This window comes from Erythrolamprus reginae, chromosome 1 (genome assembly GCF_031021105.1).
Source record: "Erythrolamprus reginae isolate rEryReg1 chromosome 1, rEryReg1.hap1, whole genome shotgun sequence".
Lineage (NCBI taxonomy): Eukaryota > Metazoa > Chordata > Lepidosauria > Squamata > Dipsadidae > Erythrolamprus > Erythrolamprus reginae.
Window position 1 is genome coordinate 186,870,203 of NC_091950.1, and position 25,292 is coordinate 186,895,494.

The 25,292-nt window shown below is 36.6% G+C and overlaps 1 protein-coding gene across 1 annotated transcript in view; it reads right to left on the reverse strand.

Annotated features, from left to right (window-relative positions):
• Nucleotides 1-355: 355 nt before the first annotated feature.
• Nucleotides 356-25,292, reverse strand: part of LOC139156276 (sodium channel protein type 2 subunit alpha-like) — an 88,877-nt gene continuing 63,940 nt past the window's right edge. The window contains exons 18-27 of the mRNA XM_070731701.1: nucleotides 15,766-15,886; nucleotides 12,902-13,056; nucleotides 9,449-9,622; nucleotides 7,504-7,626; nucleotides 5,902-6,171; nucleotides 5,054-5,107; nucleotides 3,580-3,721; nucleotides 2,590-2,690; nucleotides 2,147-2,417; nucleotides 356-1,837 (exon numbers count right to left, since the gene is read on the reverse strand). Of these exons, the coding sequence (XP_070587802.1) occupies nucleotides 666-1,837; nucleotides 2,147-2,417; nucleotides 2,590-2,690; nucleotides 3,580-3,721; nucleotides 5,054-5,107; nucleotides 5,902-6,171; nucleotides 7,504-7,626; nucleotides 9,449-9,622; nucleotides 12,902-13,056; nucleotides 15,766-15,886 (2,583 nt within the window). The 3' untranslated portion in view covers nucleotides 356-665. The remainder of the gene's footprint in view (nucleotides 1,838-2,146; nucleotides 2,418-2,589; nucleotides 2,691-3,579; nucleotides 3,722-5,053; nucleotides 5,108-5,901; nucleotides 6,172-7,503; nucleotides 7,627-9,448; nucleotides 9,623-12,901; nucleotides 13,057-15,765; nucleotides 15,887-25,292) is intronic.

Sequence of the window (25,292 nt, forward strand, 5' to 3'; positions counted from 1 at the left end):
GCTGGACAATATTTTTTCCCCCATGATCAAACTTGCAGGTCTGAAGGATCTTGCAGATAAACTTTGGACGAGCCTACAAATGCCTGACAAGAGTTTTAAGCCTACAATAGTTAAGTTCCCCAATGATCCTATCATTATTATAAGTAATAAAGTTATATGTATATATATGTATATTTATATATAAATATAAATCTGTGAAAAATCAATTGTTGCTGGACATAATCACAAACAATGATTTGTGAACAGAAATACAACTGCACTAACAATTTTGTCAAATATGACGTAAATGGCAATTGAGATGTACACATTGGATACAATTATGCAGCAACGGAATAATTTTTGGTTGTTGTTGTTAACACACACCACATACACACGCGCGCACACACAATGCTAATGCATTCTTGCAGCCTATAGTAATTTTGTGAGTCCTCTTCATCTGTGCAAGCTGGTAAGAAGAATTGTTCTTGTCCTCATAAGTCTGTTACCATACTATGCAGTCAACAATAATATTACAAGTACCTTGGATGCATGAATATATTACGTTGATATAGTAGAAATGGTCAGTTTGGCATAAGCTTTCAGCATGATTCCTGTTGGTATCAGTTATTACCTTTCTGATGCTGTAAAAAATTTGGTATAGATAGAATGATAGCCCTGCTTCAGGGTTACTTTCTATAACCCTTGTCATCTTTACCCTTTTCTTCTTTTTCTGACTTTTCTTGTTCATATTTGTCTGGTTTTGTTACACTATTATAGGAAGGAGGTGAAGTTGTGGAGGAGCTTTTTTCTGTCTTTTCCAGAGTTAAGCTCAAACTTAGTTTATCAAAATCCATTTCTGCTTTGCAAGGAAAAATATCCCCACCCCTGTATAAGTATGACATATTGCACACTGGTTTTCTCAGGCGATAATGCCTAAAGGCTCTCTGAATAACCTTGGCCGATTGCTCCTCAAGTTTCCGTTTCAGGGTGGTTGTAATTGGTTCATAGGACACTTTTGAGGGATTAGCAGCCATAAACCGGTCTTCCATTTGCACACGGAGGGCATCCGTTTCATTGCTTTCACCCAAAACACGCTTTGTAAAGGCAAATAAGATATCAAGGCAGTGAATCCTGTCACCACTCACAATGGGTAGGTCCATCGCAATTAGCTGAACTTTGTTTGGTTTTGGTATTAGCAGAGGGGGCTCTAATGAGGCAGCAAAATCAAAGAGCTTGCTGTACTCTATAAACTGTGTTGCACCTGGATCAAATTTTTCCCAGACTTCATAAAACATCTCAAAGTCATCTTCCCCTAGTGGTTCAGCACTTTCTTCGGTAGCCACACTGAAGTTCTCCAAAATGACAGCAATATACATATTGACTACAACTAAAAATGAGATGATAATGTAGCTAACAAAGAAGAAAATCCCAACTGAAGGATTGCCACAGTCTCCTTCAACTGAGCTTCCTGGATGAACTTTTTTAGGATCACAGTCTGGCTCCTTGTTGAGAATGGGAAACAGCAGATAATTCCAACCACCGGAAGTGGTAATTTGGAAAAGGCAGATCATACTGTTAGCAAAAGTTTCAAAATTGAACATGTCGTCAATCCCAGATTCCCTTTTAACATAGGCAAATTGGGACATTCCAAATATGGCATAGATGAACATGACCAGGAAAAGGAGGAGACCAATGTTAAATAAGGCTGGGAGAGACATCATCAGGGCAAATAGCAGAGTACGGATTCCCTTTGCCCCCTTGATTAGACGCAGGATTCGGCCTATCCTGGCAAGTCGGACCACTCGAAACAAAGTGGGGGATACAAAGTATTTCTCAATGATCTGTGACAGGCACATACCTAAACAAAAAAAGGACAACACCCACTATGAGTTAAAATTGTATAGTTATATTTCCATACATTTACTGTATATTATTGTAACTTTAAATCAGGATGAAATAACATCCTTATGATTTCGTTTATCTTAAATTGGCTCTATCCTCTTTTTCTAAGTGATTAATAAAACAGGAATAGAACACTAATTCAATGTATCCTGTGCACAAAAATGCATGTTTTTGGTTTTTTAGTAAAGGTGGGAGAGCTATTGGAAAGTAAAAAAAATATATGCATAGTATAATTTAATCTGATTTTACTTCAAAAGTTTCTTACCTATAATGGAGAATATGATAACCACAAAATCAAATATGTTCCAGCCAATGGTGAAATAATAGTAACGGAGAGCAATCAATTTCAGGAGACACTCCCCAGTAAAAATGACAATGAAAATCAAATTAATCCAATATAAAATATCTTCTACAGAAGAATCCTGTTCAGCTGTTTCCACCATCATGGTAACCATGTTAAGGCAGATAAGAAACATGATGACGATATCAAAGGCTTGTTTGGTTACAAAATCAAAAACAAAGCCTTGTATTTTATTCTAAAGAAGAAGAAAAACAATTTGTTATTATTTCCCGAAGGATTGGAAATCATTTTACTGAGTTATTTTTTCAGTTATTGATAAAAGGATAAATTTTTAATTTCAATAAAACAAAGTATTTTATTTCTATTTATTTGTTTTATGCAGTTAAATAAATAACAAGCATTCTTACTGATGGCCTGGGTATAGGTTTCTGAGGTTTTTTGGATCCCAATTTTTTCATGGCATTATAATATTTTTTCTGTTCTTCTGTCATAAAAATATCTTGACCTCCTAAGTAAAGAAGTAAAACAAGATGATTATAACCATTTACCTCACAAGGACAAAGCTGTACATGGTAGTTTCAAATGTTTATAAAGAAATCAGTTGTTTCCTCAATAAATTAATTGGTCACAGGATAAGAAGAAAAGTTCTTCCTATAAAATTCTACTAACCAGCTGAAACAAAACTATGAAAGATTCTCAAAATGAAGGAATGCGGAACAGTGGAATTTTACAAGAATTTCTGTTGCAACTAATGGTTATTATGTTTTCATAAAATGTTCTGGAGTTAAGATGAAACATAGAAGATATTAATACTACATTACTAGATTTTAATACTACATTAATCAGGATACACAGGATACATGGAATAATAAAGGATAGCAATGAGTTCCAAAAAATGTTTCCAAATTGATGCAATGGAATTAAAACGGCACAAATAATTCAATGTACAGGTAAGCCCTCGACTTATAACCATTATTGAGGCCAAAATTTCTGTTGCTAAGTGAGACATTTGTTAAGTGGGTTATGTGTAGAAGTTACAACAACAACAACAACAACAACAATAATAATAATAATAATTTATTCGATTTGTATGCCGCCCCTCTCCGTAGACTCGGAGCGTAAAATGTAATATATAGTTACTAATTTGAATGAAACAATTATATTGAGAACTAATTTAAACTCATTCAGAAAAATGTCATTCCAGCCTTTTAATTATAACAATTAGTATACTAAAGTGAAATCAAATTGTTTAATTTTATTTATATATTTATGAAATTTATTTGCCACCCATCTTGTATCCAATGACTGTGAGCGCCTTGCAACATTAAAAAAACACATTAAAATCATCCATTATAAAAACCCAGCCAATAAAAACATTAACAGACATTAATGAATACTTATCTTCTTTTTCTGTTGGTTGAAATTATCAATGATGACTCCAATGAAAAGATTTAAAGTGAAGAATGAGCCAAATATAATGAAGCCAACAAAGTAAAGATACATATACAGGTTATGCTCATACTGGGGTTGCTTTTCTATCTATAAAATAAGGAGGCATGGGAAAATATTATCCAATGAGCTTTCAGGAATGATGAAGAATTTGCGTGCTAAATATTTGCTGAATGTCACCATAAAGGAACAATGAAATAATATACAGAACTTTTCATTTTTTTCCTTCCTAGCATATTCTCATAGATGCATGATCCACTTTTTTGGATTAACTGAGCCTTGAGCCATTGGTTGATCCATTGGAATTGACTGACCAGTTTGTCACAGCTGTGGGCTAAGGTAGAATGACTGACCCAAAGTCACCCAGCCAGCTTTCATATCTAAGGCAGAACTAGAACTTCTGGTCTCTGGATTTCTAGGCTGGTGCCTTAACTGCTAGACCACACTGTCTCTCTATATGGAATGTATAGTTATATCTTGAAATCAATTTTCTTCAATAATTTCCCAGGAGATCTGTGAGGAAAATACTTTGTATGACATTAGAAGCCGTAAACAAATGCCGAAAGAGGTCCACCTGGGATCTTTCTGAATATAATTCTATATTATCATTGGATATTCTTATAAGAAAAGCGGTGTGGGGTGCACTGATGCAATAATGGAAGAATCTGGTATTAGCTTCCTTAAAAGTTATTCTCTTCAACAGTAAATTCTGGAGAGAAGACTGAGAATTCAATTTAGATGAGCTGGAAGATGATCAAACTAAGTCCCAAGGAGTTCTGAAGAAAACAAAATGGCTGCTCTCTTGGTGAGGAAAAGTTCAGCACATGTACCATATAGTTTTCAAATGTTGCTACTACTGCCAAGACAAGTAAAGGAGATGAACGACAATTTTATTTATTTATTTATTTATTTATTATTTGGATTTGTATGCCGCCCCTCTCCAAATTACTCAAAGCTCCCTTGGGAAGGAGTAATAGGATTTTGTCTCAGTATTCTTGGCTATTAGTGAGACTCCTCCCAATATGGAAAGGGGAAAAAATGGAGAAAAGCAACATTTGTCTACTATACACAGATCTAGGTATCTGACAAATAATTACTCTGAAGATCTTATTATTCTTACCAAAAAGAAAAAAAGTAAAACCAATGAGGCAAAAATTAGGAGATGGTCCTTGCTGCTCCTAATTTATAACCCAGGATAAAAAGTCAAAATTCTGCTGCTTGGCCTAATGAATAATAAGCCTTCTAAACTCCAAGTTATCTTCTGATATCTAGAGACCAAAAAGATGTTCAAAGCATCTGACCACTGAATGAATCTTAACTGAAAAGAGTAAGATTAATTCAGTAATGCTCCTTTATATGATCTGAAAGCAAAGCAAAATCTAGTTATTATGAACATATGGAGATTTGTCATCCTATACTTACTCCTGTTGAATCAACAGCAGCATACATTATTTCCATCCATCCTTTAAAGGTAGCCTGAAAAAAAAAGTGTCAGTGTTGGTATATGGCAGATGCTGTTCCATTAATAGAACTATGCACACAACCTTGACTTCAAAAGGAAAACCTTTATTTGGAATAAAATGAAAAGCATCAGAATAATGAACTGTGCTAGTCTACAAATGACCCTGAACTAATTTTAATGGCCAAGTAAATATTCTGTAATTTTATAATTTAGCTTCTGATACCTGGGTAAGATGCCCAGCAATATTGACTAATGCTAATGCATACTTAGCATTGCCTGGATGAACTTTAGATATAGTTCTTTATCAGGACTGTCAAACACCTGGCCCATGGGCGGGATGCATTATACACTAGCCATATCTGGTTTAGCGAAGGGGGGGGGGAGTCCTGATACGTCACATGATGCTACTGTGACAATATGAGTTTGACACTTCTGTTCTTCACTATCCTTATTTTTAATGGAAGAATAATAATGAAGAATTACATTGAAGCAAAGCATAAATATATTAGAAGAAAAATTGAAACAGTGAGTCATGGCTATTTTACAAAAATCACTGAATTTACTGGTTTGTATCAGTCCAATGGCTTTCATTTGACAAAAATGGTGAAGATACAGGACGAACTCTTCCAAAGAAAATGTTCTGTTGATATGTTGTTCCTACATGCTAAGTATTGGTTGCTTGAAAATAGGGATGTGGATTGATAAAATTTGGCTAATGACATCACTTGTTTCCATTTTTCCTATGAAACCACAGACTACATAGTTTAGATGGAAAGGTATTACTAGTATCATACTGATAGTTACTTACAACTTGAAGAAGAGAGAGATATCCAGCTCCAACATTGTCAAAGTTGACTTTAACATTTCTCCACCTGGCATAATCTAAAGTCACGCAGACATTTTTAAATGGAACAATTAAATGTGAAATCCTTACTCCATCCGTTTTATTAACACATTCAAAGAATGTACCAGCAAACAGATTTACACCCATGATGCTGAAAATTAGCCAGAATATAAGACAAACAAGAAGCACATTCATAATCGAGGGTATGGCTCCAACCAGAGCATTCACCACCACCTGGAGAGAGAAGAACAAAAATTGTGAAAAAGTTTGTAGATCTACATCCAACAGCCTTATGGCAACTTGAAAGATGAAATACATTTGTCCCAATACAGAGTGGGCTCAGATGAACATATTATCCTAGGTTTGCAAAAAAAGAAAACAAGAAAAAAAGCAATGAAGCAGAAATTGCCTGCAGTGTAAATATATAAAACTAATCACAGATCATTTACTAGGCAACATTCACAATAAACATGCTGATGTGGCCCACCAAAAAGCAGCAGCTAGCAAGAATTGTCCTTCTCTCAGGAATATAAAATAGAAGAATCTTAAATATTATGTTTCCACAATTAATTTATAAGGTAGATTTTTTTTTTAAAGGAATCAGGAATTTCGGGGAGTGACAATTCATAATCATTCCATTTGACATCTTTGCACTGATTTGTCAAGAAAGTATGCAAGTTTTATAGTGGAAGAGGAATTCATGTTAGTCAAATACATTAGTGAGGCAAAGAAGATTCACTGAAATATTGCAGTGATGTATTTAACAACCATAGCAAAAAAAATGGTCATGAAAACCAGGCCTTACTCATTTAACAACCGTCTTGCTTACTACCCCCGGTTCCAACTGGGATTGTTTTAAGTTGAGGACTACCTATGCATTATGATTCTGTCTGCCCTGGGAAGACATCTAGAGTAGGATCTGCCCCAGGTTGTGTTCTTTGTGGAAAGAATGAGAAATAGAAGGCAAGACACCTTAGTGGGTTTGGGAGAACACCCGCCCTCCTCCTGTTTCATTTGACAATTAGGTCTTGTTACTGCTGGGTGTTTCTTTTATGCTGCATTTATTCACCTTTCTTACATGTAAGATTTTTTTTTTCATAATATAAAATTAAATCTAATTTATTTTAATTAGATTATAGATGTCGACCCATCTTGACAATCAGGATCTACATCTTATTTTTAATTAAAATAACTCTATGAAGTACTCATTTTTATATACTTTTTTTCTTTTTAAATTACAGCTTGTTTGGCAATAAACAAAGCAATGAAATCTGTTCTGGGATTAATTTACGTTGCCTTATGTTGCAGTTTTGCATAATGTGTCTCTCAAATGGTTCTAAGGATAGCTTTAAAAGAACAAGGCACTTGGCTGTAAAAACCATTCGCCAAAGTGACTGTGGCTACGATAATCTTCTCTGCAAATCTTTATCCTTGTTACAAGGAATGTTCCTAATAGTGGAAAAGCCAAACAGCAAATAACTTCACCCAACAAATTACTCTATGGAAACCCCCAATGAATCAGCATCTACAGAACAGCTTGTTACCAATAACTTTGGTCTTACTTACCCTCATTCCTTCAAAGCGGGATAAGGCCCTTAAAGGTCTCAAAGCTCTCAGGGTGCGAAGCGATTTAATAGGACCAAGTTCAGAATAGTTCAAGGCGTTGGCAATTAAACTGACTAAGGAAACCTGTTCAAAAACAAGAAGTACTAGCAGATCAAAATCATGTCACTGAAGAATTGCTGGGGGGGTGGGGGGAGTGTCCTGTTTAAAAACATAATTAACAAAAAAGACTTAAATGATCAAACGGATTACCAGATTAAAGTGTCTGAATGGAACGGTTTAGATATTTAACCTATATTTTTAGAGTCTGCTTTTTTTCACTGTGAAGGAATTCAAGGCAGCATACTAATAGAACTATAGTATTTTTAAGCAAAGTTATTTCATTAACTCAGTGATGACAAACCTTTTTTGTTTGTGTGCCAAAAATGAGTGTGTGTGTCTGCTGGCATGCACGTACATGCCATTGCCTCCCCACATCCATATGCACCCCCCATGCTGTTCAAGCACACAACCTTCCCTGTCCCCGTGCATGAGCACAGGCCTCACTGAAGCCTGGGTTGGTGAAAAAACGGGCAAACAGAAGAAGTTCCAAAAAACAGACTTCTGGTTTGTCCATTGTGCTGTTTTTCATACTCCGGAGCCTTCAGGGAAGCTTCCTGAAGCCCTGGAGTGCAAAAAAACAGAACAGCAGGCAAAACAGAAATCTATTTTCTGAACTTCCGGTTTGCCCACTGAGCTTTGGGGGTTTTTTTGCATTCCAAGGCTTCAGGGAAGCTTCTCTGCAGCCTCTGGAGGACGAAACAGCCTTCCCCAAGGCCGAAATTCAGCTGGCTAGTGTGCGCATGCACGCTGGAGCTGACAGTGTTACGGTTAGGGTTAGATGCCCTCCTATATGGATCTGCGTGCCACCTGTGGCATGTGTGCCATAGGTTCGCCATCACAGCATTAACTGTTCTAGACTAGCTTGTTTTGACATATTAACTGCAATGTGTACCTTGGTCACATGACCACAAAAAATGTCTTCGGACAATGCTGGCTCCCTTGGCCAAACCATGGAGATGAGCACCAGGGTCCAGGGTTCAGAGTCAGATATGGACAGGGAAATCTTTACCTCTAAAGCAGGGCTGTCAAACTCAATTTTATTGAAGGACACATCAGGGTTGTGTTTGACATCCGGGGACCGGTGTAGACATGGCCAAAATGGGTGTGGCCAGCTCAATGTCACTCATGTTAGGGGCGCCTATGGTGGTCCGAGTGCTCTGCCACAGAAAAGGGGCTTCTGAGCTCTGTTTTTGGCAGCAATGGCCTCTTGTAACCCTCTGCCAGTGAAAATGGAGCTTGGGCGTAAAAGCCCCCCTAAGCTCCATTTTTGCTGGCAAAGCATTGCGTTTCAGTCCTTCACTGTTTCCAAGGAAAACCTGCGGGCCACATCTAAGAACTCCAGGGGGTCAGATCTGGGCCCCGTGCCTTGAGTTTGACACCCCTGCTCTAAAGAGTCAGTTTTCTTTCCAATTACCAGGCAATATGAAATATTTATACACTAAACCAAAACTAAAGAATCAATATACTAATATAATTAGCAATGACACCCAAACTTAAGTTTATTCATTCTCTCAGCACTGGGGAAGAGACAAGGGCAAAAATACTTCCAAAATCTGACAAAGAAAACAGGCAATCATCAGGAGCTAACACTGACTCAATTATCCCCTGCCCTCCAAGACAGAAAATATTAGGAGATGCTTTGTGAGAATACAAAACTCGTGCCAAATATGATAATCTCAAAAGTTTTTAAGAATTTCTCTTTTAAAATAAAACTGTTAATATTATTTTAAAAATTAGATTATGGAGACCAGTGGATGCCCCTGTGATTGCTCTGGTGTCACATACAATCACTTGCTGCATTGTTAGGTTCAGACTAAGACATTAAGTAAATGGAGTCAGGACTTACATCTACAATCATGAAATCCAGCCAGCACCAGGCGTTGGTGAAATAGGTTTGAAAGCCATAAGCCACCCACTTCAGAAGCATTTCTAAAATAAAGATGTAGGTGAAGACCTTGTCTGCGTATTCCAGTATGGTCTTGATAGTCTTGCGCTGCTCAATGTATATGTCTTCGAAAGCCTACGAATTAAAAAAAATAAATGAAAGTAAGGTCTAAAGGTAAAGGATTAAAAATGGAAAAGGAAGGAAGATAAAAAAGAAAATACCGTCCCCCCTTAAAAACACTGGAAGTTTTTAAGAAAAGATTGGACAACCATTTGTCTTAAATGGTATAGTGTTTCCTGCCTGAGCAGGAGATTTGACTAGAAGACTTCCAAGGTCCCTTCCAATTTTGTTACTATTGCTATTGCTATTACTGTTACTATTTTCTTCTTCTTCTTCTTCTTCTTCTTCTTCTTCTTCTTCTTCTTCTTCTTCTTCTTCTTCTTCCTTTTCCTCTTCCTCCTTCTTTTCATTAAACATGAAACTCAGTCAACTGAGCATTTAAAAATATATCACAAATATAATTGATTAGCACTAACGATTGACATGAATTGCTGCCAACATGCTAGGTATCAACCAAGTATCTTCTTAAGATGTATGATATTCTAAGTAGCATAGTTTTTTTTTGCAATTCTGCTGGTGTTATTGCAGAAAGCTGCAATTTCTTGATGTATTTTTTAAAAAAATTTGGGACATGGTACTAACTGCCTTATTGACAATGGATATCACTGTCACGTTTCATCCATAATCGTATAGTTTCAATGGGCAGGGTTCGTGATTTGTTTTCCAGTTCTTTCTGGAGATTTCTGGAGTCTCTTGGTACAGCAATATTGTATGTTTTGGTTTTAGACAACTGTGATATCTGGCGTGTTGTGTTACAAATGACAATCTGTCTGTATTCGAAAGTCCTACAAGAGCTTCACCTTCTCATTTTTGACAATTTTGTCCACTTTATGTTCTCATGCTTTTTTGGATACAGGTAAGTCATATTTTTTATATAATGACCAGTGGATTAATTTAGCAACAATGGTCATGTCAACTGCGGAGAGGGGCGGCATACAAATCCAATAAATAAATAAATAAAATAAATAATTAAACTGTGTAATCAGTTTGCGTGATTTTATTTAATTGGATTTGTATGCCACTCCTCTCTGAGGACTCGGGGCGGCTCACAACATGTTGCTGCATTAACATATTAAATGTGAAACAGTTTCAACGTTTGTCATTGAAAAGTCCGCAGTTTGTACCGTCAGTGATTTTTTTTGTGTTTTCACTTTCATGGCGTTAGTTTGTAGTGCTTGTTCTTGAGCAGCAAATATTAAACATTCTGCTTCTTTCTTGATGGTTCCCATATTAAGCCATGCCCATTTCAAGTTATTATCACATTTTCCTTCAAAGTTTTTCAAGTGTGGTCCATTTTTATAATGTTCTCTGTTTTCACAGCCTGCAGCAATTTTTCTGTGTCTTGATTCACATAGTCATTCAAACTTCGTTTTTCTTTTTCTACAGTTTGATAGATTTATAATAGACCTGTGCCCCTATTCTTCTTGGCAGCTACAACATCATCATCATCACTTTATTATTATTATTATTATTATTATTATTATTATTATTATTATTATTATTATTACTACTACTACTACTACTACTACTACTATACATCACGCAGTCCTAGGTGCTTGGGAAGTGCCCGACTGGTGATGAAATACGAAATCCAGCATAGTGATCTCGTTTGCTGTGTTGTACTGACATTATTATTATTATTATTATTATTATTATTATTATTATTATTATCCCCATTATAAAATACTTCCTGTATTTCAAAGTCATGAAGACAAATCTGTTTGCCCCAGTTACTTTGGGACCTTCCCATTTTTGTTTCCATTTACCTTTTCTACCTGTCTATCCAGCCTAGTCTTTTTCTTCTATCTCACCTCCTCTAATGTAATAACTCATTTCTCTTATTCTCTCCTACCTCTTAATTTAATTTAATTTAATTTATTTGATTTATAAGCCGCCCATCTCCAGACGGACTCTGGGCAGTGTACAACAATAAAAACAGTATACAATAATTAAAAACCCCAGTATTAAAAGACATTCATTCACCCATCTATCATTCATCACTTCTGGGTAGAGCAGGGCCTATCTTAACAATCAGTGACAAAGAGGTTCCTTTTGTACACTATTTCTATTTTTTTTTTTAAATCAGTGTGCAACAGCAGGCAGGGCAATGCTGGCTAAATTGTAGCTCTTACCTAAAGGGGTAGATTTAAGACATCTGGTAATAATTCTGCTAGCTTAATTCAGAGCAACTTCTACTTTCCCAACATCTGCTGATTTATACAATACTGGGCAGGCATATTTACCTGCCAAGTAGCAAAGAGCTAGAGCTGTTGTGTTACGGACTCTTAGCTTGGCATATCAGGTAAAGCTCATTAATGAACTCTAACTGGATCAGACCATCATATGCACTTAATGGACCACGTTGTATGAATGGTTTTTACATAAATGCTGCAAACATCCAAAGAGAAGGGAGACCGTTAAGAACCAAAGTTTTTAAGCTCTTCATCGCCATCTGTTGGTTGTGTAGATTTTAAGCCCATATATAGCATTTTTATATCCCATACATATGAAACTCTGCAAAATCCTCATAAATGTCCAATTAATCATAACTGACATTTTATGTTCAATGTACCACAGCACAGGACTTTAATAATCATTTCATATTCTCAGAACTGAACAGTATTGAGAGCCAGTTCCCTTGAATTTATCAATGTTTCAAACATTTATTAATATTTTAATGAGCTTCCAGATAGAATCTGTTTGAATTGAGGCTGGTTCTATCATATCCTTTATAATATATTCAACAACGTCATGACAGAGAACTAGGAGCTTAGAGACAGAGAAATTTTTAAAACTTATGAGGATGCTACAGAGAAGATAGGAAATTGTGGTCAAAACAGTTAATCTCAGCCAAGTATTACTAACAAATAATTATTCAGATTATTAAATGAAGCAAAGGAAAAATAAACGAGAAATAACAAGGATACAAGAGAAGAACATCTGGAAACATGTAGAGCTATCATATGATTTCATATGTCTCTATATTGCGTAAATTAAACAAAATCTTCCATTGGATGTTGAAGTGACCACTGATAATACCAGACAAGTTTTTCCCATAACGAGAGTATCACCATAAATGTTTTCTCTCCTTTAGTGGTCATGTACTCAATTTCCTTTGTATAAATAATAAGACTGCCCCTCCAATTAATCTAATTATTTCATTTCACAAACAATAGAACTTGTATGGGAAGTAATAGGGAATCCTGTTGTAGGATAAGCAACTATTATCCTAGATGACTTGATTATCCTACAACTGTTCCATTTCCAGTTGGATATGGAATACATTCCACTTACCAAAGCACCACTGCTTAGAAGAATCATAAAGACAATGAAGGTTTCAAACCAATTGTGTTCCACTATCTTAAAGCAAGTTTTGCGAAGGTTCCACCAGCATTTGCCTTGCCCAGACTCTATATCGATCTGACAACATTTGAATTTCTGTACACAGCCTAGAAACCAAAATATTTGCATTAAACAAATATAACAGCCCTAAAAAAAGAAGAACCATTTTCTATGACAACACAAACTTTTTATAGAAACCCCTCCACTTTGTTTCCAGAACTGGGTTTTGCACATGGAAAGTGAGTTTCTATTAACTGACAAAATGCCAATTCAATAGAAGTCTTAGAAACAGAAGGGAAGGAGGTGACATTTCAGATTCCACTTCCTCTGCAGATTCCTGGGCCACCTTCCACACTGTCCTGAACCCCGAAGCATCCCATGTATGTGTGCCAAATGTTGAAATAGTATCCTATTGTGATGATACAAGCTCTGCCCTTTACATATGTGTCTTCTGTAGCTTCATATACATACGGTGTTTTGAGTGATCCTTGTCCACTTCAGGTCATGTCTGATTCTGAAGAAGATGAGCCAGGTCCCTCAGGGTACCCTGGGCCAGGGGGGGCTGCCAGAGGAAGCTGAGAGTGAGGGTGAGGCAGACTGTGACTGGGGAGAGCCTGAGGGGGCTGACGTGACAATGGGAGATTGGTCCCTGTCAGACAGTGAGGAAGACATATTAGTGGAAAATAGTTGGATTAATCCACGCTATAGAAGAATAGCTAGAAGGTGGGAGGAGATTCAGAGTAAAAGGTATTAATTCACAGCCTTAGCTCTTTGAGGTGTGATGTCACTTCCAGGAAATATAAAGGAAGGGTTGTAGGAAATGGCATGGATTCTCAACGTTTGTTCCATGGAACAGCAGAGAAACTATGGTGTTCTTGAAAAGAAGTTATAAAAATCATGATCTCTGCCTCAAAAGACATTCTGTGCTGGATTTCTCTGCTTACAAAAGTCTTCAGTGAGTACTGCCTATATTTTGAGTAATGAGAAAAGGGTTATCTAAGGAATGTAATAACGACCGAGTTTGGCACACTTCCTAGACTCAGAGTCGAAGCTGGTTTTTTAATGAGATATAATTCTGCTTCTATGCTACTTTTAAATATGCATTACATTCATGTATCCTGATTGAGTGAAATAAAGACTGAGTTTTATTACTAAGAAGTGATTTTCTAGGGATTGGAGTTTATTGGAGCCCACAAACAGAATGTACGCAAAAGGGCAAAATTGGTTTCACAAACAATAGAGTGCTAGTTTAATCATTTTGGCAAAAGTAACATGTATGCAGATGCTTCATATGAACCCAAATGGTTGGAATCAATTTTCATTAGGTACAAGTAGGAGCCAAAGACACCAATTGGATTGGCTTTGTTATTATGCTATTTCTGCTCATAAATTTCTGGAGTCTTTTCTTAAGTATTATACATATTCCAAAGTCATGGATACAGCTTGTTAGCACTCAATGTATGAATAAAAAGATGGAAGAATCAATACAATCCCCTTGATAACTTGGCTCATTGTTGAGGGACGAAGAATACTATGACAGTAATTTTCTGCTGTTCACCTTTAAATTAGCATTAGATTCTTTTACATCAAATTTTATAAATCACTAGTACTAAATTTAACATGCACGATAGATAATAAATTACTATTCAATTAAATTAATTAGATTTGTATGCCGCCCCTCTCCGAAGATTATATCATCAACATACATGGCATTGAATTTGGAGAGCTAGCAGGTTGGCTCACTCAGGTTTCTTCTAATCTGGCAGGGATTCCTCTTAAAGATCTGGGGAATCTTTAAGAATCCACAAGGAAATAAGCAATCTTTTCAAATGGTCACTCTCTCTGTGTGTATATGTGTGCGTGAGTGCATAATAAAAGTCTACTTGTTTGCTTTGTTGTCTGGAATATGTTTTACTTTCCATTTATTTATTTATTAGATTTGTATGTCGCCCCTCTCTGTAGACTTGTAGCGGCTAACAACAATAATAAAACAGCGTATGACAAATCTAATATTTAAAATAACTAAAAACCCTTATTAAAACCAAGCAAACACACAAACATACCATGCATAAATTGTATAGGCCTAGGGGGAAAGGAGTATCTCAATTCCCCCATGCCTGACGACAGAGGTGGATTTTAAGGAGCTTACGAAAGGCGAGGAGGGTGGGGGCAATTCTGATCCCTGGGGGGAGCTGGCAGGCATATTGTTATTTTCAGAAATAACAGCATGAAGATTGAGGCTGACAAAAGGCTGGAAGCCTAAGACCAGACAGGACTGTTACCAAATCAGGGTACAGGTGCCCTCCATTTCCACAATTAAGAAATCGTCTTTGCACTCTGCTTAATCACATGAAGAAAATGAATCAACGTATAAGTTCTTATTTTGCAGTCTGTAAACGGCAAATTTAGTATCCATATCCTGGCAAGTGAAAAACTGTCTACAACCTAATTCTCATTCTCTAATTCCAAATGTTCCTGTCAGTCACATTACAAGTGAGCCTGAAGTTTGAGTCTTTCATAAACTTGCATTTTCTTTTCTTTATCGGCCAAGAAATTGATTCTGTAATAAATGATTTCACTCATAACCTTTCAGTAGCTAGCTAGCAATGATAAATCAAGGTATACAGCAATACAAAGATAATTACAAATTGTAGGTTCAGATAAAAATTTCTGGTGGTATCATATACAGATTAACAAAGTACGTTTGTTTGTTTAATGCAAGGGCTGAAAAAGGCAATCATTTGCAAATCTCCCAAAATAAATTTACAATGAATACATACAATCACCACAATAAACTTGGTCCCTTCGATACGTACCATCAGTAAAACAAGGTTTGGGTTGTGGTGGGCCTTTGGGTGCATCATCAGATTCTTTGTCTCCCACAGGTTCCAAATTAATTGTGCTACCTTCAGTGGAACTGGATATAGTACATGTTTTCTGCAAAGAAGATCCCACAAGGCATTTTAAAGAAAACAATACTTATTCCAAATGGATGTTAGGCATGCAATTGTGATACTTTTTACTTTTTTTTTTTTTGAAGAGGACCTACTCTTTCCTGTTCTGACCATCTCTTACTACAGGGGTGTCAAACTGCCGTCATCACGACAGGGTCACATGATGAATCGCAACTTCCCCCCTTCATTAAACAGGGCATGGGTGTGGCCAGCATATGTTGTATTCAGCCCGCGGACTGCAAGGTTGCCATCCCCATCTTAGATGGTTCTTCCTGCGTCTACTGAGAGGAATTATTGATTCTGTCAATAACAGTCTGGTTTGGTACAACAACCAAACAGGACAGGTACAAACTTCAATGGATAGTTAGGACTGCAGAAAAAAACCCAATTGCAACCAGCCTGCCTTCTATTGATGGTCTGTATACTGCATGAACCAGAACGAAAGCAGAGAAAATATCTACAGATCCCTCACATCCTGGGCATAATCTGTTTCAACTGATCCCCCTCAGGTTGCTGCTATATGGCATTGCATGTCAAAACAACTAGACGCAAAGATAGATCCCCCTGCCTCCACTGCTTTTAAAAAAACATTGGCATCAATCTGGAGAGAGTTGTGTTTTAGCCATCAGTAAATGTTCTATTCTGTTACTCTGTCAGTCACAATCCCTTTTAAAAAAAGCAAAACAAGTTATGTCTCAGTCAATGGTTTAGATTTACATTCATCTCTTCCTCATAAATATCTCGTGTTATCTGCTGAAGGCTCAAGCTACTCATAAGAACTAATGGAAGTTTCAGATTAATATATGACATGGTGCAGACACCTGAGCAAAGATGATGATAAAAATGGCGTGTGCTGTCTGCTATATGTGCACTTAACACAGCAGTGGGCTACGAGCTGGAACGCTAAATTGCGCTTGGTGCCGCGGCTCATAAGTGCTTACGGAGCCAGTGTGATTTTGCTTCTGCACCTGTGGAGGTAGAAAAATCACGCACGGAGTTGCAGGGAAAACCTTGCCTAAACACGGGTGCATCTGCGGCTCCATGCGCGATTTCCACATGTGCAGAAGCAAAATCGCGCTGGCTCCGCAAGCACTTATGAGCCGCAGCGGTAAGTGCAATTTAGAGTTCCGGCTCAAAGCCCACCGTTGACTTAACATATTGTAAAGTCAGTTTGCCACTTCTTATCATGGAAACATTTTATTTAACTGAAGTTCAATTAAGCTAGGGAAAACAGTGCTAAAATATTAAACAATATTTCAACATAGCCAAGCAACACTTAAATCACTACTGTACTGTGATAGATAACAAATAAATTGCATTCCAATAGCCTCTGTTTTGCATCCTTTCTTGCTGAAGCACAAATGTGTCGATTTTGGCACATTTTAAAACTATTTGTTATTTTGGTACACATATAGATATGGATATCCAGATTGTTCCGGGGGGAGGGAATCAAATTGTGACTATATTCATTTAATATCTACCAATCTTGAAAACATCATCATATATGTAAATGTGATTTAATGTAGCATTCTGGGCAAGGATGGAACAGATACAAACTGGATAAACAATCGACATATATGATTTTCCAAAATAAAGCAAATTAGTTTTGGTAATGGTATTTTCCGATCTGTTGCAATGTTATTACCATAAAGTATAACATCAGAAATGAATTCAATGCAACACAGCTGGATGACTATAATGAACAATGAAAGCATATGTAAAACAGTATAGGATCATTCACATCAAAATTGCTGCAATCCAATTTTCCTTTTTTTAATTTGAAAGATACAAAATAAAAGATACAGAATAAAATATATTTTTTTTTTATTTTTAAAATAAAAATACACACATTTATACATTTATACATTTATACATTTAGATTACCAGATCCTGAAGATGAAAGTCAAATACTTTGGCCACCTAATGAGAAGGAAGGACTCACTGGAGAAGAGCCTAATGTTGGGAAAGAATGAGGGCAAAAGAAGAAGTGGGAGACAGAGAACGAGGTGGCTGGATGGAGTCTCTGAAGCAGTATGAGCTTAAATGGACTCCAGAGGATGGTAGAGGACAGGAAGGCCTGGAGGAACGTTGTCCTTGGGGTCGCAATGGGTCGGACACAACTTCACAACTAACAACAAAATAAATTTATTTTGTTTTTCATTCAGTTCCACTCCTTTTTTTAAAGGAAGCCCATGAGCATAAAGTGAATGAAAACAAAATATTTATTTATAATATATGACTATTTGTCTGCCACAGCTTCACTGGGCAGCATTATCCAACCCACGCATTGACATTTCACAAGGAAAGGAAAGTCACTTCATCATCCTGCTACATGGTCTTCCTTGAAATTGTCTTCTATAATTACCTGGGTGAGAAACAAACTACAGGGTAGATATTCAAATATACTGTCTACACTCTCCTAATGAGAACCACTGGAGTTTGAACTTCTATTGCATAAGGCTGCATAGGCCTTGGGTTCACTGAACTTTGGCAACACTTGTCTAATCACTGATGGTCAAAAGAAAGGATGTCATAGGAACATTTTCTCCCATCTTGGCTGGGGAAGAATGCTACCAGAAATCTCCCAACTCTTGGAGAAAGCCTCAGCTGGTTTTATGAACAAGACAGACGTGTCATCCCCAAACCCCCAACACTTTACCCTTAGATTATCTATGGTTGACCTATCCAGATTCCTAAGAGGTCAGTAAGGGGCAAGTACAAGTGCACTATTGATATGTTCTATTTGTCTTCTTTTCTATTATTTCTTAGATATATTTTACTATGAGTATCTCCTCTATAACCTTCATCATGTATTTTATTATGTGTATATAGATATATACCCACTAAAAACCCCATTGTGTATTGGACAAAATAAATAAATAAAAATAAATCAATCAATCAAAAATCAAAATGGGTGCTTGTACGTAGAAGTGAGAAGACAATGGGGAGGCCAACTTAGTCCCAAAGATTCATTACAACAATCCCTCCTCTGCATATTACTTAATCTTCTGCAGCTTTCTGAGGAAATGGAAACTTTTCCATTCTGATTACCGAAGAGCAGATAAACTGCCTGAGGGAAGACACTTGTATTCAGTTCCTTGCCTGTTACACAAATGACTTACGCATTATTGGAAAAACAGGCAATATAAGAATTGCAACCACTCACAACAAGAAAGCTATAACAAGAGCCGGGGTGGCGCAGCAGGTACAGTGCTGTATTGCAGCCCACTGAAGCTGACTAGATCTCATCACTGGCTCAAGGTTGACTGAGCCTTCCATCCTTCCACGGTGGGGCAATAGCTTGGCTCTGTTAAAAAGTGCTATTGCTAACATGTTGTAAGCCACCCTGAGTCTAAGGAGAAGGGTGGCATAAAAATAAAATAAATAAATAAAATAAATAAATAACTAAATATAAGAATTGTGTCTGTTAAAATAATCATATGCAGTGGAACCTCGGCTAACGACCACAATCCGTTCTGGAAAGTTGGTTGGGACCCGAAATGTTTGGTATACAAAACAATTTTCCCCATAAGAAATAAAGGAAATAGATTTAATTGGTTCCCAGCCCGTTGACTTGCTAATAAAGTGATCCCATTCCAGGACCACCCACGATAAACGAAAATCCACAAAATGGGATTTTTTTCTCTCCCCCCCACACACATTGTCCCTCACTCCCCCCCTCTCTTTACCTTTCGCCTCTCTGCCTTTGCCTCTCTCTTGATGAATCCTCGCCAGGAGCTCCTGGAGGCTCTGCTCTGCATCCAGCAGCAAAGCGTCGCTTTGGCAGGGACAAGGCAGGTGTGCCGCTGAACTAGATGGTCCCGCTGGGGCTGGTGGCGGCAACTGCTGAGGTAGCTCCAGCGGCTTCCCTTCAAGGAGCAGCAACACTGGGAATGTCATGTCCATGTCCCAGGCCCCTACCGCAGCCACTGTCCTTGAAGGGAAGCCGCCAGAGCCGCCTGGACCGGCTAACTCAGAAGCGCGCCTGCCTTGTCCCTGCCAAAGCGACGCTTTGCTGCTGGGTGCAGAGCAGAGCCTCCGGGAGCCCCTGGCAAGGATTCCCCAAGAGAGAGAGACGAAGGCAGAGACAAGAGGTAAAAAGAGAGTGAGGGACAATGTGTTGGGGGGGGGGAGAGAAAGAAACCCCCCTCGCGATACTGCATGAGAACATGTGGCATTGTAAAATCAGGGGTGACTTCCCTTTTGTGTCACTTTCTGGTCAGTCACATGTGATTGACATGGCTGTTTGGTATCCGATTTTTGTTCGGTAGCTGGTGCAAATTTTAAATGAAATTTTGGGTTGTTATCTGAAATGTTCACTATCGAAGGCATTCACTAGCCGAGGTTCCACTGTATCACTGTCCTTATTATTGTCGGCCGAACAGTAATGTTTTCTAATCATTCTAATATGGACATTTTTCTTACACCAAATGTTACAACAAGGACTGGAATGAACATATGCATTCTAAACTGGATTATGAAACAAGGGTAAAGAAAATGTTTAAGTAGCTAGATATGTATATCATCAGATTGTTTTAATTGTTGTTTAATAGCCAGAAAATTCTGGGAGTTGAACTCCACAAGTCTCAAAGTTGCCAAGTTTGAAGACCTCTGACCTAGTACCTATCATAATAGTTGTAGTTATAGCTAGTCATTGTTAGTATAGTTAGTATTGTTTTATACTTATAGGAAGACCTATTCTAATTGTTTTCTCAGAAGGTAGCAGGACAGTCACTTATACATGTAGCAATCATGTTATAAATTTAAGATAACCTTGAGTGGTTTATGGACAAAAACTTTAATTTGTATAATCAAAATCTGTATGTGATTTATTGTTTTCTACTCTAAGGCTAAGCAAAAACCTTGAACTTCAAAAAAAGCTCCACTGAATATACCAGTACTAGAAAATTAAATATCACATTATAATTTTAGCATTGTAATGTTCAATTAGGTTATGTTCAGTAATTCACTTCCTATAGAAAAGACCATAGACCATGCATTAAAATGCTATGTAACAATAGTCAGACATGGTGAAGATTGATCATTGATCATGCTGTAATGAAGGCACATGACTCAAATACTAGATCAATTCATACATGTTTCTATTCATTTGCAATGGATGGAAGTGGCAGTTATTGTAAACTGATTATTAGCATGCATGCCAGTCAATTGTTATTCAACATGGAACATGTAGATTTGCTAAGACAACCTGTTCAAAAGAGGCGACACATGATGATCTGCCTTGTTTAAAAGCACCAGAGGTGCACTCTTGTCTGATCCTGCTTGATTTAAGTCCTGTGGGAAGTAAGAATGATAGGAAACAGGATTGAAGATATAATTGGTTTCTGTTTCAGTAAATGTGATGAACATGGCTTCAAACGTTTCTACTACAACATTCAAACAAAAAAAAAAACCCTGTGAAAAGTAGGGCAAACATAGCAAGTGAATAAAAACTCAATTTTTAAAAAGTACACATTAGGAATATTGCTTGCTGTGGCTTCAGGTGTGAGCCATAACTGACTGAAGAGACCTATGCGAAGGAGGAGAGATGACAATTTCTGTGAAGAACTAAAGATGAGCAAGTGGACAAGGCCTTCCGATCTCTCTGGAGAAGAGATAGAGAGATCCACCATGAGTGCTCTGAATTGCAGCTTCTTTCTAGCTTCTTTCTAGGTTCTAGTGGACCATTCTAGTGAACCTAAGACCATTGGAAAACACATATTTCCGAGGGTCTTAGGAACCAAAACACCGCTCCTCTAGGCGGTGTTTTGGTTCCTAAGACCCTCGGAAATATGTGTTTTCCAATGGTCTTAGGCCACTCCACTATAACACCGCTCCTCCAGGAAGGGATTGGCAGCAGGGTTTATAGATTAGGGAAGATTATCATAGTAAGAACGGCAGTGAAAAATATCTAGATTAGGGAAGAATATTAATACTTTGGTTCTTTTTTTTTATGGAGGATACTTTTTGCAACTCCAATAATGGAGCAATAACAATTTACATTTATTTTGATTTGTTAAAATAGAAATGACATACTGATATAATGAAAGAAGTGGAATAAATGAATGGAGTAGGGAATGTATTTTAAAATTTCTAATAACAACCCTTCCTCCTATGTATGGATTAAGATATGATATGAACAGCGTTTTTTCTTTTCCTATTCTTTTCCGCTCTTCTTTTTTCTTTTCTTTTCTCTCTTATTCTTTCTTTATTTTTATTTTTTTCTCTTTCCTTCCTGGGCTTTTAAAGAGTCATAAATTTGGATACTTTCTATTGTTAAGGGAAGTTATGATAAAAAGAGGTTTTTGTTTTTTTAAAAAAAATAAAAGTAGGAATGTGTTTTCTAAGAAGGGACTGAAACATGATGGAATAGCTAAGAAAACCAGCAAATAGCCAAGAGAAATTTAGATAGCTATAGCATTTTAAATATAAATGAAAGCGAAGAACGTTATCTAAAATCCAGATGATAGCATTTGGAAAGGAGGTAGCATAGGATGAATGATATGTACCATAAAATAATTGGATGAATAATTTGAAAAATTTGATTAATTTGATTAAGAAATTGGCATTTGATATTGCATTGTATTATATTTTAATTTGAGGTATGTAAATTGGAATCTCTGCAAAGTGTGAAAAACAATTAAAAAAAATTATACCCAGGAACCAAAACACAGCTCCTCCAGGCAGGTCGACCCACATGGAAATAGACTACTGCAAAAAATATATATCTGTACCATGTGAACTTCTGAGCATGAGCAAAAGCTGAATTTCCACCACTGTGCATCTTGTTTTAGTGGTGGGGGCTTTGCTATTTTAAAAAAATGGCATTGGGCATGTGTGTGCAGGAGGAAGTGAACCAGCAGCAAGGTAAGCTAGAACCCATCCCTGAGTTTCCTAATATTTTTATTATTTTATGGTTGGAGGTCACCACAACATGAAGAACTATACTAAAGGGTTGTGGCATTAGGAAGACTGAGAATCACTGTTCTAGGGGATCATAAAATATACTGCTCAAAAAAATAAAGGAAACACTTATATAACTCCAAGTAAACCAAACTTCTGTGAAATCAAACTGTCCACTTAGGAAGCAACACTGATTGACAATCAATTTCACATGCTGTTGTGCACATTCAACTTTATGCAGAACAAAGTATTCAATGAGAATATTTCATTCATTCCGATCTAGGATGTGTTATTTGAGTGTTCCCTTTATTTCTTTGAGCAGTGTATAATATCTCCAACAGGTTTGAGCACCAGGAACTGAAGGACACAACATCTTTGCTCTCTTCAGTGGTGGAGCCTTTCATAAGGACACTAAGTCAGCAGAGATTTTAGTTACATTTGGAAATGTTCAATTCAACCATATGGATATTAGAGATCTTCAAAGCAGGGAGATTAATTTGAAACCTGATAAGTTTTACCTTCTTCTTGGATTTAAGAAATTTTAAGAAGAGATTTAAGAATTTAAAATAATATACAAAAAAAGCAAAATAAATGGCAAAAAGAACAAAAAGAAAAAAAGAGTGGATTTAATAAATTTTTAGATGGAGTGGGAGACTAGAGAGATTTGGAATCTTGATTATTTTTGCCCTACGATTTGAAAAATAAGTATATAATTTATTCAATATACTTAGGGAAAATGACTAAAGTGGAACCTGAGGCTCGATGAAGCCTGCACATGGGCACTAGAAAAAACTAAAGGATCAGGCAGAAAAAAATGTGAAAATGGCTGTCAATTATAATTTTATCTTATCTGGAAGGAAGTTTTTGAAATATGGATTGAAATAATAATAAGTAATATTTCAGTAAGGATACAGACTTAATTGGATAAACCTTTAGAAGATACAGAGAAAAACTAAAAAAAACCCCAACACTAACACAGACATTATAGAGTCAGGGCACAGAAGACAATAAAATCGAGGTTACCAAACTAGGAGGCAAATCAAGAAAATCTGGGCAAGAAATCCTGAACAATGCCTCCTTACAGGATTTACTAAATAAGCTGGTAAAACCTTTGAAGACTCCTTTTAAATCCAAAGAGTGATGAAATGTCAAATTCTGAAATGCCATAGGAATGATTTAAAAGTCAAGATTTGCAGAGGGAAAAATAAAGAATGCAAAGTTGGACTATTTCACCAGGAATAAACTATTCATTTGATATTTCTGGGAAAAGTCCCTAATTGATGTTTTGCAGAATTAGAATTTCTAGATTGGGTTTACTTACAAACTTAGGCTATAGGGAGATTTTTTTTTTGTAACTTTAAAAGAGGGTGAAAAGTTAGCATACTAGCGTAGTTTTCTTATGATGAAGGTGGGAAACACTTCATTATTGTCTTTGTTGCCTTTTTTCTCTTCTTTATTCTACACCTTTTGAACTTTCTTCTAGTTTAGTTTATATTCATTTTTACAATTATTTTTTTATAATATAGTAATAGAGAATTTTTAAATGTACTCATTTGCTGCAAAGCAAATTGGAAAATTCTATTTTCTTTCTTTCTGCACTTTTGCTTTTCTTCTTCATTTGCTAATTCTGTTTTTTATTAGCTTGAGTCAACTTTCATGTGTTTTGTAAAACCTAAATATTAAAAAAGTTTTACTATGTTTATTAAAGATTTTGACAATTATCAACCAAAAGGAATATTGTGGAAACCTCCACAGAGCAATTCCAGAAAAAACATATGTTAGTCCAGAACAAATCAATTCCAAATAGATTAATCTGTGCATTACACTTTTATAGAGGGTGGAAATTTTCCTTTGGAAAAACTGTTGTGGGATAAGGAAAGAGAAAGTCATCTATGCAACCTTGAGATACTCCAGCAAATTCACATGGATGCTGTGGGACTTTAACTGCTTAATAAACAGAAGGGAAAATAGAAAGAAGAGTGAGGTATGTTAGTTGCCTTGAGTTATTTATCAAAATAATAAAAGCAGAAAATGAATGCATAAATAAAATAGGTTCATTATATTAGATATGTAGGATAATTCGCAGTAACCTTCCTTTCTTTTCCTGTGCATCTCTAAAGTTGGATACTGAACTTTATATTATACAAACATGATAATCACAATACAAAATTACAGTCAATCTTAATCACAATAAGCAAAAGCAGTAATGTGAATAAAATTTGATCTGAAGCTGAATTGTTCCCATTAATCTAACAAAGTTTAAGTAAAGTTTGTCTATGTTTGTCCAAAGCTTCTTAACTTGGAAAATAATAATAAAATAAAATTGTTCATCCACTGTTCTTTTGTACCTTATTCTTTGCCCCTTCCTCTCATAGTCATGTTGGTATCAAGTGCCCTGTTGGTTTCAAGTGCCCTGTGTGCCCTGTTCAACAGGAGAAGATAATGTATGGTACTAGAACATCAAGTGGCCTTAACAATCTACTAGA